Here is a 13373-nt window from a genome sequence, read left to right as displayed (position 1 = left end):
GTTCAATTCTCCACTCCGCCACAGACTCTGCGAGACACCTTGGGAAAGTCACTTGGGTTCTCTATGCCTCAATACCCCATCTGTACCAATGGGGAGAGTAGCACTGCAGAACCTCACAGGGCTGTTGTGAGGATAAATATATTAAAGCCCTGAGAGGCGCTCAGATACCTTGGGACTGGAGGACATATGGCTACATAAGATATATTGCTTTAGACGTCCAATGCCATTGTACAAATATTAGCTAATAAAATGGTTTTAAAAAGCGACTTCCCTTTAAAGATGATCCAAAAAGTGGAGCATTTTAAGCAACAGAAGAAAATAAAGCCTACAACAATTGCGGCTAGGAAAGAAAAAATTGCTGGATTGCTTAATCCATCCTCGTAACACCCCTCCCCCTCCACTGACATTCATCTGCTTTGAATAATGCACTGTACACAGCTGTTCTACCTAACAGAGCTACAGCAACAGAGATATTCCTTATTCCAGGCAAATACCCTGTAAACATTTCCTTGAAAGCCCCTCCACTTTAGCTTGCTGAGAATTCCTACACTGTTGTGCACGGAAGCATCTAGCAAGGTTTATTATGGTGGCATCAGGCTCTTAACATGCAGGTTTCTTCCGACACCCTTTCAATAAACTTCCAAAGAAAATAAAGCGATTCTGATGAGAAATGAATGACCGTTGCTGACTGGTGGGCCAACATAATGGATGGTTTGTTTCAAACCCAGGCAGGAGGCGCTTTTGTTCAGATCAACTCAACAACCAGGACCAGACTATTACAGACGCTGAGCACTGAACTCTAGATGAAGTCATTGGGAACTCAACGGTTCTACAGTCGGACACTTACAGTCCAAAAATCGAGACGGATGCAGGAAAGCTGTGGGTTGCTTTGGCTTCATTAGCCAAAGGACGTAGCCTTTACCTTTGGATTCGGAGGCAGCTACGGCTCCCTGCTAACACAGCGAGAGAAAAGGTAATGCGGGGAGTGGGGAGGAAGTGGGATAGATCAGTATTTTCTTTAATTGACAAGTAATAGGCACCTATCACCCACATCTCTAAAGAAAGCCATAGCTTCAGACCTTGCATGTTGCACTTAATATGGCCTAAAATTTTCAAATCTAACTAAGTGATTTGGGGTGCTTTAATTTTTGGGTACTTGACTGAGACCTTGAAAGGGGCTGATTTTCAGAGCATGGGTGCTCAATGCTTTCTCAATAACAGGGCCCTGTAAGGGGTCTCAAGCTAGGCATCCAAATATTAACCCCCCCCCCACCCTCAAAATCAATATTTACAGTTTAACTGTAGTATTTTATAGCATAAAAAACTGCACACCACCATAGCCTGGGGAAGCATTAGGATTTTGGCATACTATCACCACGGCCAAGATCATGCTTAATTATTATAGTAAAGTTTCAACAAATATACATCACTAGGTTGAACACAGAAGCCATGGAAAAAAAAAATCCTGAGACAGATGTTTATAGGTGGTGAGCTGGGGAAGCGGGGAGAATAAATCAGATGCACTGTTGTCCAACAGAGACTCAGGACTGCCTAGTCACACTGCATCAGAAGTATGACATTCAGAGGATTAGTGTTTAAAAAAAAAAAAAAAAAAAAAAAGAAGCAGAAATCCATAACATTAGTATGCCAGCAAACAGATTCTGACTATTCCATAGCTCAGTAAGGCCAAAAGAGCCTGTGTTTAGATCATCATCTGTATTGATCAGAGCGGTGTTTTACAATCACCTGCTGCATCTCTGCTACCACAGAAACAAGCAGTGCCTCTGTCAATCCAGCCTCCTTTGCAAGTCTGGAGTTTGGAACGGGTTTGGACTAAACAGAAGTATGGTTTGAAAGAGCAGGCGGCTTCTCATTAAAGGGAGCTTGGAGCTGACCTGTGCTTTAGAAAATGAGAGTCACATTGAACTAAAGAAGAAAGGGAGGCTGAATATTGACAAGCTATACAAACAATTGCCTGGAACTATGTAAAGCAGGGGTTCTCAACCTCTCTCTTTCTAGGCCCCCCCTCACCAACATACTATAAAAACCTCCACGGCTCACCTGTGCCCCAATAACAGCTTTTCTGAGTATAAAATCTGGGGTCGGTGTTAATGGGTAGCAAGCAGGGCAATTGCCTGTGACCCCATGCCACAGGGGCCCCCACAAAGCTACATTGCTCAGGCTTCGGCTTCAGCCCTGGATGGTGGAGCTCAGGGCCCTAGGCTTCAGCCCTATGCAGTGGGGCTTCGGCTTTCTACCTTGGGCCCCAGCAAGTCTAATGCTCGCCCTGCTTATCAGCCCCCCTTAAATCTGCTCACAGCCCTCCCTTCTCCCCCGGTGAGGCTCCAGACCCCTCGTTGAGAACCACGCTAACATTAGTGATGTTATCGTGGAAATACTTGCTAGGATTCTCCTACCACCCACCTCTATGGGTCCCTAAGGCTGAAGTTTTCTGGAAAGACTTGCTCTCTTTTAGGCACGAAGACTACATTTTTCCCCTAAACAGGGTTCACTGTAAAACCAGGGGGGTCTGCAGCAGAGAGATACTAAGGAAACAGAAAGCATTAGAGAACACCCAGTCCAGTCTGCAAGTGAGCCGGATGTGAATGAATGCCTCAGGACCATGCTGGAGATACTCTTACTCAAATGGAAACTTGAAACAGATTTTGAAATGCCCTGTGGTAATAAGTATGCACCTATATCAATACACACACAATGCCAGTTATTGTATTATATGTAAATATACACAGTACGGCCGTAAACGTGTGCATCACAAATACAAAGAGATGGCTTTGTGCCACACAGCAGCCTGCCATCCCATTGGGAATGAATAGCATTGACAAAGGACACAAGGGTTCCAATCCCAAATACAGTGTTACCCTAACCTGAGGGGGCCAGGGTTACCAACACCCTTGGGGGAGGGAGGGGTGTCTGTCTTCTCTTACACTTCGGCAAGACTGGTATAATTTGTCGTGCCAATGAAGTCTCATTGTATTGAGCTAGAATTGTGTTCACAATATGGAGTCTTTAAGAGTAAATAAATACATACATAGTATCTCGCTCATCATCTTTAGATCTCAAAGCACTTTATGAAGGAGGTCAGTATCTTTATCCGGGGTGCTGGAACAATTTGTATAGTGGGGTGTTGAGAGCCACTGAACCAAACTGTAAACCTTGTATATGATGGAAACTACTTCAAGCCAGGGGGTGCGTCAGCACCCTTAGTTTTAGCACCTATGTCATTATCTCCATTTTACAGATGGGGAACTTTTAAAGTTTTATATTCGGCCACATTCAGACCCCTTACCATGCTGCAATCAATGAGACTACCTTGAGAAGGATAGTGCTAAATCAGTAGCATCGGAATCTGGTGCACAGCATCAAATGTGAATAAAATATGAGCATCATCGTGCAGTATCATGAACTACCAAAAACAAATTAAATACCTTGGAGAGGCACCCTAAAGCCTTGCACAACACAATGGTTGACATTATATTTATTCATCTCATGAAGTTTTGGTTAAAGATCAGAAGGAACAATTTCATTGTATTTGTGGATTGCTCCTGCTTTAAGTTTACTCCTCTTCCTCCTTTCTTAAATGAGGCTTCCTCCTCCACCACCACCCAGCCCTCTCTTCTTTTTCATTATATTATATTATATATTTCCCATCCCCCAAGTGCTTTTACTGAATATTGTATTATCTGCACTGCGGTAACACCCAGGGACTCCAATCATGGACCAGGGTCCCACTGTGTTAGGTGCTGCACAAAACAGAACATAACAGATGGTCCCTGTGCCAAAGAGCTCAGAATCTAAGGGCTTGTCTTCACTACGCGCCTGGATTGGCAGGTAGAAATCGATCTCTCGGGGATCGAATCATCGTGTCTCGTCGGGACGCGACAATCGATCCCCAAATCGACACGCGTACTCCACCAGCCCAGGTAGGAGTAAGCTTCTAGGGGCTATAGTAAAACTAATATTAAACTTTGTGTTCATGTCCCAAGGCAGAGGATGGCAAATTTTTTCCCCGACCCCTAGGCGTAATCTTATCATTAGAGAGGAGCAAGGTTTCTGATGTAGAGACCTCACTGATGAGCTAGTGATATTAAACCAGCCCATAGCAGTCAGTTTCAATTGTGTGTGTGTGTGTGTGTGTGTAAAAATAAAATAGAGAGAGTATACAGAAAGGATTAACTCATTAATCCATCACAGATCTCAGCATTTATTCCTATGCTACATACTGATAAAGAGTTTGTTTGTAAACCATTAAATGACGCTAAAGCCAAAACACAACAGGAGGTGTGAGATTAGTAACTATCCAACAGATTCCTCTCTGTAAACCTCTTTTTATGTGTATTGCCTATCCAAGCTACTGGAAGATTCCCACTGGGGGGAGGGATAGCTCAGTGGTTTGAGCATTGGCCTGCTAAACCCAGGGTTGTGAGTTCAATCCTTGAGGGGGCCATTCAGGGATTTAGTTGGGGATTGGTCCTGCTTTGACCAGGGGGTTGGACTGGACCTCCTGAGGTCCCTTCCAACCCTGATATTCTAGGACTTCAGTGAACTTTAAATCAGGCCCTAAATTTGTCCAAAACCAGAATCAGCTCACCCCAACTGAAAGCCATCTACAACCACATTCATTAGATTTATTTCATGCATTCCAACCGACCACACCATAGGTCACAAATATGTTAAGTGCCCTGAAGCATAACCACATAACTTAGCTGACTTAGTCTTACTACCTGGTTCTTTTTGGTGCACGTGTTTTGTTTAGCTTCTCTACAAAAGTGGCCTGCCGCATAGAACAAACATCCCTTTAAGGCTCAGAAAACGAAGCCTGATCCGTGAAGTATATTTTCAAACCTTCACATGGATTCTGCTTCTTGGCTGAATACATCATTCGGGCATTTTAGGAGTTGGTTGAAAGGAACAGGGAATTCATGTTTTGTTTCATGATCTCAAAGATGGCGACTTCAAAAGCGTTCAGTGTTGGCCTGATTCTGCTCCCACTAAAGTCAATGGGGGTTTGACCATAGACTTCAACAATCTTAGCCTAGCAAAACAAAGGGTGAGGGGATAGGATTGGTCTCTATAAATATATTCAAGGGGGTGGTGGAGGGAGAGAAGAACAACTATTTAAGCTACAGGACAACACTGGCACAAGAACAAATGCATCTAAGCTGGCCATGAGTAAAGGCAGGCTGGAAATGAGAAGGATTTAAACAATCAGAGGAGTGAGGTTCGGGAACAGCCTTTCAATAGGACCAAACAAACTTTTTTTTAAATTGCAGCGTGATAAGTTTATCAGCAGGATTATACAACAGGTTGCCTGGGACAGCAGAATACTGGCCTCCATGATGGGTCCCTTCCAGACCCGTGTTCTTAATAGGCAGCAGAGCCAGGTGAATGTTTCCAGAAAACTCACCTTTAGATGCTGCAAAACAGCACAGGGTAAACGAGAGTCAGAGTTGCATGCTTAGGCAAGATCCATTATACAGAAAAACCCATGGGCTGAACTCTCCACTCAAAAGGTGGCTGGAATTCATGGTGAACAATTTCTCTCATCAACTTTGGCAGGCTTTTTGTGACACAGTTGTTCACAAATGGCTGCATAATTTGAGCAGACCTATAGATGGTTGAACATATGGCAAACAATGTGACTTTTCTGTTAATAGGCAAAAAATTTATTCATGAGTACATTTTCTCATCAATATAAACGTTATGGCAATACACCGAGTCCCTGATCAGGAGTGAGACCCATTGTGCTAGACATTGTCTAGAGAGTAGATGCAGTCCTTGCCCAGAAGAATTGACAATCAAATATGTTATTCAGACAGCTCCACCCTGTACCATTGGTATCTGAGAGTTACCTTCAGATCCCTGTGGATTATAGGCGTTTTACACTGGTGCAACCTGGCTACAGCTTCACAGGTATCGCAAAAAATCTGCAAGACCTCATTCTCTGTGAATCCCGTCTGCAAGCGTTGGTTCATCAGGTTCACCACCTGGCCTCCTGAAAGGAGGAAAAGGCAAAATAAATTAATTAAACATGCACCTACTGCTAAAGCACAGATCAATCAAAAAGGAGCCACCTTCTCGAAAGGGGTCCAACATGCCAGGTTTTCAACTGCCTGGTATTGTGACATGTGTGGCCTTAGGGTCTGAGCATAATCCTGGGAACTAGAAACTCATGAGTTCCAACTCCACCTTGGATCAAATCTCCCCCTGCAGCCTTCAGCATCTCACTTAAGCAACCAACTTAACCTCCTGGTCCATCGGTAAAATGAAGTGTCTGATGTACCAAACTGTCAGGAGGTGCCACATGGAGAATTTATGTTTGGAAAGTGATTTGAGAGTAGTTACTGATTTTAATCTAAGATTTAAAGTTACCATTAAGCGCCTCCAGCCCCAAATCTATACTAGGAAAAATAACTGCAACGTTCAAACATGTTTTTGATGAAGCCATGTTCTTTTCTTTTCTCTGTAGTCATAAAACCCCCACAAGATTAGAGAAATACCTTTTAGTCGTACATAGTTTGGGCTAAACCAGCGGCTCCCAACCTTTCCAGATGACTGTACCCCTTTCAGGAGTCTGATTTTGCTTCAAACCTCCAAGTTTCACCTCACTTAAAAACCTACTTGCTTACAAAACCAGACATAAAAATACAAATGTCACAGCACACTATTACTGAAAAATGGCTGTCTGTCTCACTTTTACCATATAAATTATAAAATAAATCAATTGGAATATAAAGATTATACTTGCATTTCAATGTATAGTATATAGAGCAGTATAAACAAGTCCTTGTTTATACAAAAATTTTAGTTTGAACTGACTTTGCTACAGCTTTTTATGTAGCTGGTTATAAAACTAGGCAAATATCTAGATGAGTTGATGTACCCCCTTGGAAGACCTCTGCGTACCCCCCAGGGTACGCATATCCCTGGTTGAGAACCTCTGGGCTAAATATAGTTAACCAACTTTTTTTTGCAAGAAAAAAACAAACAAAAAGAAAAGACACCCCCCCCTCCCCCCCCCCCCCATATGGTTTGGCCAGAAATGCGTCTCAACCATGAATTTTTTTTGTAGTGTAGATGGGGGACCTTGAGAAAGCAACAGAGTGAGAGCGACAGACCAAAATTTTCAAGAGTGACCAGTGATTTTTGGTGCCTCAATTTGTGTACCTGTCCTCTGAAAGTCTGGGTACGTCCAGGTGTTATGAGTTGAGCACCAAAAATCACTAGTTACTTTTGAAAACCTTGGCCATAAAAAACTTGTAGCAAAGGAGAAGTGTCATTTAAGTCATAAATATCAGAAGGTGTCAAAACCTGTCTAACATGAATATACTGTACAGCAGTGGCATTAAGCTCAGTTTTAAACTGTTCATGCTCTTATATCAGAGTGTGATCTCTGCATATGGAGGCAGAATGATTGATATCATCAGCTCTCTTTACCAAGGAGGAAAGCAGTGATAAGAGGAAATCTAATATTTTTATAGAATTGTGTCTAAAATGTTTAGAAGCATTTGTCACCTAAGCATTTTCAATACAATTGTTTTCATGACACTAGGGGGCATCTGGATGTGGGTCTTCTCCGTCCCTATCATCATTGTGGGAAGCAAAGCCTCAGCCTTCCCTCCAAGCCCCATGCAACAGATGTCTCTACACAGCTAACAGATGTGCAATAGCATCCATCTCTCTCTTGAATAGCACACTGGCAGATTCCTTTTCAGATTTGTGGTAATCAAGTCTTCATAGGAGTCTCACTACTTGACAATGCTCATGTACCTCTTCCTGACCTAAGGGGTTATTCCGGAGGCTTGTAATCAATATTGTTTATACAAAAAGTTACTTTATTCACCCTTCCCCTCCTGTCTGGCACTTAATTTTAACAATGTCCAGCCCACTGGAGGCTTTGATCTATCTGTGGTTAGAATCATTTGAAGTTGGGGAATTAGAAACAGACTCATACACTGTATTAAAATGTAACTTGCAGGAAGACACACCACACCCCCACACCCACCCCCCATTAAGCAAAGGAGAATTTCACTGTTTAGTCTGGTGGCCTCAGAAGACTGAGGTTATTTCACGTGGAAGCAGCAGATGGAAATAAAATACAGAGAACCATTAGGCCTAGCAACTTAAGCAATGGACATCTTAGCCAATAGAAGAAGGTGCTAGCAGTTCTATATTCTTATTCTCGTGTATAATGGAGACCTATTCATTTTATTGTGGGGCAGGATTCTCGACTGGCTTGGTTACCAATTATTCACCGATGACAAGGAAGGGTTGGGCCTAGGAGTAGTTTTCCTAAAGAAATTTATTATACAAGTGCCTTGAGAGTTCCTCAGAGGAATACCTGTCCCAATGAGCAACACATTGAACGAACACTTACCTCGGCAAAAGTCCATTAGAATCAAGACTTCCCACACATCACCACTGCTCACTGAGTTTATACTAGAATCAATGTATCCAACAATGTTCTTGTGTCCAGATAGATCCCTCTGTAAGAAAAGACACGTTAAAGCACAAAAACAGCCAGGTATACAGCAGTTACATTTTAATAAATTGATCTGTACAGTACAGACTTCCCAGTGTTGACCTGTCTAGTCCCTGTGTTAAGGAACAGATCACACAGAAGTTAGTCAACTTTTAATTCTGCCTTTGTTGGTTTCCTGTCCAGTGAAACTTAGGGCAAGAAGTCTTGAACAACAAGTCACCCAGCCCCCTGAACAATCTATTGTGCCTCTGGTCAAGAGGTGTGCCCATGAGACTAGCCTGATCCAGATTTAGGTTCTCTCACTGATTGGGTGCTCCATGGGGAGTAACCTAGAGCAAGCACTTATATCTGCACAAGGGAGACTGAGCCAGCAATTGCCATGTATAGAATGAGCTGCATTTCCTCTCTACCCTCCCCAGATTAAACTGCATGTTAAACTAACAAGTTTGACCTTTTAAAAATGCAGCTCTCTTCTGTAGAGTGATAGTAAAATGGCTTTTTGGGATCCTACATTTAGCTATTTTTGCATCTTACAGGAGATGCTTCTTTCAAACACCCAGGTTTGCAAACATGCTGGGATGCAACAGTCAAGGTGGGTTCTTTCCTTCTTGCGCAACCTCATCAGTAATAGGCCTTGGCTACACTTACCCGCTAGTTCGGCGGCTGGCAATCGAACTTCTGGGTTCGACTTATCGCGTCTAGTCTGGACGCGATAAGTCGAACCCGGAAGTGCTCGCCGTCGACTGCGGTACTCCAGCTCGGCGAGAGGAGTACCGCGGAGTCGACGGGGGAGCCTGCCTGCCGAGTGTGGACCAAGGTAAGTTCGAACTAAGGTACTTCGACTTCAGCTACGTTATTCACGTAGCTGAAATTGCGTACCTTAGTTCGAATTAGGGGGGTAGTGTAGACCAAGCCATAGAGATTCTTCATGTTAAATTCTGCCTTCACTTACAATCAGAAGATTAGGGTTGGAAGAGACCTCAGGAGGTCATCTAGTCCAACCCCCTGCTCAAAGCAGGACCAACACCAACTAAAGCATCCCAGCCAGGGCTTTGTCAAGCCAGGCCTTAAAAACCTTTAAGGTTGGAGATTCCACCACCTCCCTACGTAACCCATTCCAGTGCTTCACCACCCTCCTAGTGAAATAGTGTTTCCTAATATCCAACTTAGAGCTCCGCCACTGCAACTTGAGACCATTGATCCTTGTTCTGTCATCTGCCACCACTGAGAACAGCCGAGCTCCATCCTTTTTGGAACCCCCCTTCAGGTAGTTGAAGGCTGCTATCAAATCCCCCCTCACTCTTCTGCAGACTAAATAACCCCAGTTCCCTCAGCTGCTCCTCATAAGTCATGTGCCCCAGCCCCCTAATCATTTTCATTGCTCTCCACTGGATTCTCTCCAATTTGTCCACATCCCTTCTGTAGGGGGGGGGGGGGGGGGGGGGGGGGGGGGGGGGGGGGGAGGAGACACCAAAACTGGACGCAGTACTCCAGGTGTGGCCTCACCAGTGAGGAATAGAGGGGTATAATCACTTCCCTCAATCTGCTGGCAATGCTCCTACTAATACAGCCCAATATGCCGTTGGCCTTCTTGGCAACTTGCATCTATGCAACCTTATTACCCTCAACTATAGCTATTATCTTCCAAGGGTTAACACAGGTGTAAGGGAGGGCACAAATTGGAGACAATGGGGTTGGAGGGTGGCTCTGCAATTGGAACTTGGTTAATGAGTCCATTGATGATGTGCAAGCTAGAAGAGAATCCAGTTCGCTCTCCCAATGCTGTGTCAGTTCTGCAGGTCTGACATGAAGTAAGAGTTTCACATGAACAGATAAAACAATGCAGAGAAGGAGCAGGCCTGCTGAGTAAGGTATTACTCTTTTTACAGTTGCTTTTCAGGTTTTACCACACTAACATGAGATCATGCAGATAGTTTTGTTCCATAGTCAATAGAAGGAAGTGGACAAATAAAATGCAAGCAAACCAACTTTTCGAGTATAAACTTGAAAAAAAAAATCTAATACAAGATCAAATCTTGCTGTGCCCCCACATCATCATCTAGGGTTAAGATGATGTCTCCATGAAAGCTGTGCCACATCGTGTGGTGTGGTAACTCCTGAAATTCATGTTCATAGTCACAGCCGTAAAGTAACACACAAGTTACTATAGAGGACGCACACTTGCTACTGTTGCAGGTAAGGGATTCCATCATACATGTCCTTTTTCCAAGGCTACACCTAATATGAATTCACAATGGGATAAGGCTCTAAGTTTTAGGGCAACTCAAGGGAAAAAAAAAAAAAAAAAAAGCCTTAAATCGCCATTTCAAAAAAACTTCAGTGCCCAAGCTGCTAAGTTCAAATCAGGGTTAAGAGGCCCAGATGGAGGCAGCCCTGCCCTACCCTGCACACAGAAACACCCTCTGAACTTGTGTTTGTATAATGCAAAAAAATTACTAACAACCCTATTTAAATTATGTCTGCAACTAGCCTACAATACTACCAATTACTTTTAATATTCTGGACTACTGTTCAAGGCTATTACAGACAGACAGTTACCTTTATAATAGCTACTCATCATACACAGTTTTACTAGACATCCATATCAACATTTGTACTAATTCCAACCAGAAGGTTAGCGGCTGCTCTCAGATTAATCTCTGCTTGGATGTTTTCCATTCAAATGCTGACCAAGTTCAAGTGTACTAAGCTCAGTATTACTAGCCTCCAGTGTTCAAAAAAAAAAAAAAAAAAAATTAGTCAAGTTCCCTCTAAGCTGCACAGCCACGCAGCAGGCTATCAAGGGTGGGGAGAGGTGCCTCTACCCCAGCTATTGCAGGAAGGGAGGGCTGGGGGGAGTCCTCTCTCCCCACTGCAGCCTCAGGGCAGCCTATACCCCAAACCCCTCAGCCCATACCCCCAGCCAGAGCCCTCACCCCAACCCTCTGCCCCAGTCTTGAGGCCCTTCCTGCACCTTGAACCCCTCGGCTCCATCTCTGCCACACATCACCTCCATATTGGTGCACGTAACAAAATGCATTCCACACATGGATGTAACACATAAGAGGGAGCATTGGTCAATCCTTCCTCCCCCCCCCCCCCCCCCCCAAAAAAAAATGCATGAGATTTTATAAAAAAACATTTTGGTTCTTTGCTTTCTGGATTTTGAAACTTCAGGATTCATATGTTCTACAACAGCCATAAGGGCTAGAAACTTACTTTGAAAAAATGATGAAAGCTGAGATTCTCATGTAGTCACGTGACTCCAGGAGCTAGCTCTCATTATATATTTATTTTAAAAAGGAAAAAAGGGGGAAAAAACCCACAAATATTGCAAGACTTGTGATAAAACTAGGAGAGTCGACAACACTGACCGATCACAGCCCCAGATGACATGCCTTTCCATGAACACTTAGGACCCCTAATGCAGCATGACTTACCATGATCTGAATCTCTCTTTTGCAGACTTGCAAATCATGCTCATTGTTGACGTACATTCGTTTCAGGGCACATTTCATCCCATTGTTAGTCCTCACCAGAAACACGATAGCAAATCCACCTGTAAGAAACAGCTCATTCAGTAATGGAGAAACGCCTTGATCCATGCTTCCAAGCCTTGTCACTTGGCTTCTGGCTGTTTTCACAGCCTCCTTGGTAAGGAGGATATTCAGCAGCAGTCCTTCGTGACAGTATCTTTGATCAGCCCAGCACTGCAGCTTGTATCTCTACTTACATGGTTATTTCAGGGAAATAAGCATCGGAAGGGGCAAATTTTCAATTAAAGAAATCAAAGTCAAGAATATACCGATAGCAACAAGCAATTATGCAAGTTACTTAGCATGCCACATGGTCTTTTATTGCACCATTAGTTTCCATTAGAGAGGAAATATGGAATATAGAACAGCAGCACTGCCTTCTACAGAAGCGAGAACCACAAAACATCCACGGCCTTCACTAAATGCCTCAAGCGGAGCACATTTACAGCTTTTGAAGCACTTTTGCAAATTGCATTAGAAGCCCAATTCCTGCCACATGGAACACAAAGCAATCTCCTGTGCGTTGTTTGATGGTATTGCTTTAAAAAAGCATCACACAATTCATTTTGTGGTCATGACTATTAGCGAAGTCACGACCCCTACAACCTACACCGCTGGCTTATGAGGAAAGTCTTTCATCTTTATTACCAATGCTCAGAAATAAAAAAAGGCCAGTACTGCGTACTTGGAACACTCGACAAGAATAGGACGACTAGAGTATTCTCTCATCAGAATTTTGAGCCTGGCTTTTAGAGATCAAAACAAATTTGGACGCAGGGATTCCAATCGCCTTCAGCACATTGTTGAAATGATACATAATGATAAAAAAAGAAGACAGCAGCATACTCAAAATGACAGCCTAACAGCAGTGTGGGGACATTTCTTTATCCTTAAATCATAGCAGACATTTCCTTAAAGTATCTGAGCTACTAGCAATAATGTATTTTTGGACTTTAACTCAGTATCTCCTTCAGCACACCAAGAGAGATCAGGCTCCAATGTGCTAGGAGCTGTACTTAGTACAGACGAGACCATCCATGCCCCAAGAGCTACGATCTAAACAGAGAAAGTGTGGAAGAAAAAGGGGAAGAACAGTATTGTGGTTAGAACATTAGCCTGCGGTTCAGACTTCCCCAAGATCACACAAGGGGTCTCATTGTGCCTCAGTTCCCATCTCTCAAATGCAGATAATACTAACTTTCCCACCAATGGGGTGTTGTGAGGTGTAGGGTGACTGGGCCCTCACAGGATATCTAGACTATAATCATACCTAGATATTTATTATTAACCCCATTTTACAGAATGGGGAAACCAAGACACAAAGGGTAGGTCTGTAC

The 13373-nt window shown here is 43.4% G+C and overlaps 1 protein-coding gene across 21 annotated transcripts in view; it reads right to left on the bottom strand.

The window, feature by feature from the left end:
* The window catches only part of AAK1 (AP2 associated kinase 1), a 143035-nt gene that overhangs the window by 61236 nt on the left and 68426 nt on the right, over nucleotides 1–13373 (bottom strand). For all 21 annotated transcript variants that reach the window (XM_065584432.1, XM_042840274.2, XM_065584424.1 and 18 more), the window contains exons 3-5: nucleotides 11941–12059; nucleotides 8396–8504; nucleotides 5871–6013 (exon numbers count right to left, since the gene is read on the bottom strand). In XM_065584432.1, the coding sequence (XP_065440504.1) occupies nucleotides 5871–6013; nucleotides 8396–8504; nucleotides 11941–12059 (371 nt within the window). The remainder of the gene's footprint in view (nucleotides 1–5870; nucleotides 6014–8395; nucleotides 8505–11940; nucleotides 12060–13373) is intronic.

The sequence above is a fragment of the Chrysemys picta genome, chromosome 2 (genome assembly GCF_011386835.1).
Source record: "Chrysemys picta bellii isolate R12L10 chromosome 2, ASM1138683v2, whole genome shotgun sequence".
In the NCBI taxonomy this organism is placed as follows: domain Eukaryota; kingdom Metazoa; phylum Chordata; order Testudines; family Emydidae; genus Chrysemys; species Chrysemys picta.
Note: the sequence above shows the minus strand (reverse complement) of the source record. Positions and strands in the feature narration are given on the sequence as shown.